The 2,639-nt window shown below is 49.8% G+C and overlaps 1 protein-coding gene across 1 annotated transcript in view; it reads right to left on the bottom strand.

Moving 5' to 3' along the window:
* The window catches only part of LOC114451250 (semaphorin-3D-like), a 3,628-nt gene extending 1,700 nt beyond the window's left edge, over positions 1-1,928 (bottom strand). The window contains exon 1 of the mRNA XM_028429830.1: positions 1,866-1,928. Within this exon, the coding sequence (XP_028285631.1) occupies positions 1,866-1,928 (63 nt within the window). The remainder of the gene's footprint in view (positions 1-1,865) is intronic.
* Positions 1,929-2,639: the final 711 nt, after the last annotated feature.

Genomic DNA, 2,639 nt, shown 5'->3' with positions numbered 1-2,639 from the left:
AATCTGACTGAAACCACCACCAGGAGACGGGCAGAGACGCAGATGTCCACTCGCACGAAGCTGTCTGCTCTCAGCTCAGAGTCTCAGGCTCAGCCTTGGTCGACCACGACTGAACGCTGCTGCCTGTGGTGGTTTCGTTGCCTGGCAACAGCCACACAGATGTTTACAGTTATCCCTTCAAGTGTACGTCTGCAGAAAAGAAGTCTGTGAGGTCACGTTTGTAGGAACTTAAACTGAGTCTCATCATGTCACAGGAAACTAATAGGTGTTCAGATAAATGAGCAGAGCAGCAGGCCGAGCCGAGCCAGGCCGGGCCGGGCTGAGCCAGCCAGCTGTAATATTCTGTTGTTGGTTTGTAAAAAAAGTCACCAACGAACAATGAAGCTGCAGAGTAGCAGCCACATCTGGATGAATTCAGAGGCTGTTATCACTCAGTGCTGCAGGCAGTTTATATGTGTTATCAAGCAAGCTAACGTCACTGAGGCAAAGCAGATCAAGTCCTGCCATGTAGAGACAGGCGGCGGGGTGATGATGAAACATTTAAGGAGGGACAGCTCCTAAGTCTGCTGGAATCCTTCTTATAATCAGTCAACAGAAATCAATACCTGCCAATCTACTGAGCCGGAAGCTAGCAGCTAGCAGCTAGCAGGCGAGGCTGCAGGACAGGCCGACAGATGAAGTGGACTTCAGGGAGGACCGCTGGACTAAAGACAATGTCTTCTCACCTCATCCACACCTCGTCAGCTGGTCTGACAGCCTGCTGATGAAATGATGTCAACATGTGGATGAAGATCAGAGGTCCACCCACTGAGGTCCACACCCCACATGTAAACCTTTCCCCCAGCAGGAGGCAGCCCGAGCTGATGAAGCTGATGATGAGGAGCAGCAAACAATTAGCAGACAATAGTCCACTCAGTCCGTCTCCGTCCGCATGAAGCCTCAGAACCTCTTTCACTCTCAGCCTGCAGATTCTCCCCCCCCCCTCCAGTCTACTGTAAAGAAACAATGGCGCCTCCTGCTCTCAAACATCCAGCCTGGTTCTTTACTTTCATTCAGGACACTCGAATAAAGAATGAAGGACCACACAGATGGAAGAGGACACTTCAACACTCCAACCTGTCAATCACAGCTCCGTGTGCTGATGTTTGAAAGGGTTAAATGATGATCAGCAGATAGAACCCTGATCTGAACCTAAAGCAGCTGAAGCTGTGGATCATCTTCAGGTTCAGCCTGTGACATCATCCAGCGCCGTTCAGAACTGATGAACAGACTGATCATAATATCTTCACACTCCTCCACCAACACACCAGCACCATCAGCCAGTCTGTGTTCAGCTGCTCCCTCACAGACAGACACACTCAGAGCTGGTTTAATGCTGCTGCCAGTTTCATGAGGTAGGGTCACAGCAGAAGACACGATGCTAATACTTCCAGCGGCTGTGATGTCACTGGGTTGGTTGGTGTGGAAGTCTGACAGTAGCTAGCATTAGCTAATCAGCAGTGACAGCTTTAACATTGACTAGCAAGCTAACAGTGATACAAAGGAGGTCAGCCTGGCGGGCTGCGTGAGTGGTACTGTGTCAGCTGTAATGCTAACGTCTGTAGCGACCCGTGGAGGGGATGTTTTAAAGTCTCACTGAGGACTCGCTGTACCCACAGGTCTGGCTTTGAGTTTACCTTATCAGCGGTTAGCATTTAGCAGCAGGTGAGGAAAGAGGTCAGCGGTGCACTCTGAGGTCAGCCGTGGAGATGACCAGGAACCCTGATCTCCTCCATCTTTGAGAATATCGTCTCCTTCACACACACTGACATCTGGAACAGCAGATCCTGACAGATCCAGATCCAGATCCTGGCCTTTCTCCTTACAGGACACCACAAACACTCCATTCCGTACATGGCGCTAGCTACAGTCAGTGTTTCCTCTTCCATGTTTCATATATCTGCTGACTGATGGTTGTGGGTCTGCAGCAGATGGTTCATATTTGAATCTGCAGCGTTACAACAAAGGGTTAATGGTTCTGGTCTTCAGCAGGAGATAGATGAGCTGAAGTGACGACATGAAGTAATGACTTCTTTCCCAAGAAGCTGCTGAGCCTCCATTTCTCTCTCACACACACACACACAGTTAAATGATGTGATGATGATTCTGTTTCCAGCACCAGCAGGGTTCATGTCTGACCGCCTGAACATTCTCCAGCAGACGTCACTCTTCAGATCTTCTTCTCTGCTCGACTGTGAATCACAGTTAAGCGTTTTTCCTCTGAACTCTGACACAGATCAGAGCGGCCATTAAATATATCACATGTCAGCATTTTAACTGTTGAAGCAGCCTCAGATGGAACCTGAAAGAACTGCAGCAGCTCTTATTCCACCGCTCAGACCACAGCCATGTGCCCTTCATTTGGCAGCAGCAGGCCTGATGGAGGGTTGAGGCTGTTCCATACTGAGGACAGAGAACTCGCTCCTCGCTCCACGGGTGGTAAAAAAAAAAGAGTTTGTTTCAGCACGGAGGTACCATACTCCATGAGAAGTGTGTGTGCATACGGCCCTCCCACGCAGCACACGCCACACACGTCGTGGTCACCTGGCCTAACGAGCCAGGTCAGTTATTTCATTTTATTTTCTACATGGCGCCAGATG

The sequence above is a fragment of the Parambassis ranga genome, chromosome 18, assembly GCF_900634625.1.
Source record: "Parambassis ranga chromosome 18, fParRan2.1, whole genome shotgun sequence".
Classification (NCBI taxonomy): Eukaryota; Metazoa; Chordata; class Actinopteri; family Ambassidae; genus Parambassis; species Parambassis ranga.
The sequence above is the reverse complement of the archived record's forward strand: the minus strand, read 5'-3'. Positions and strand labels throughout refer to the sequence as shown.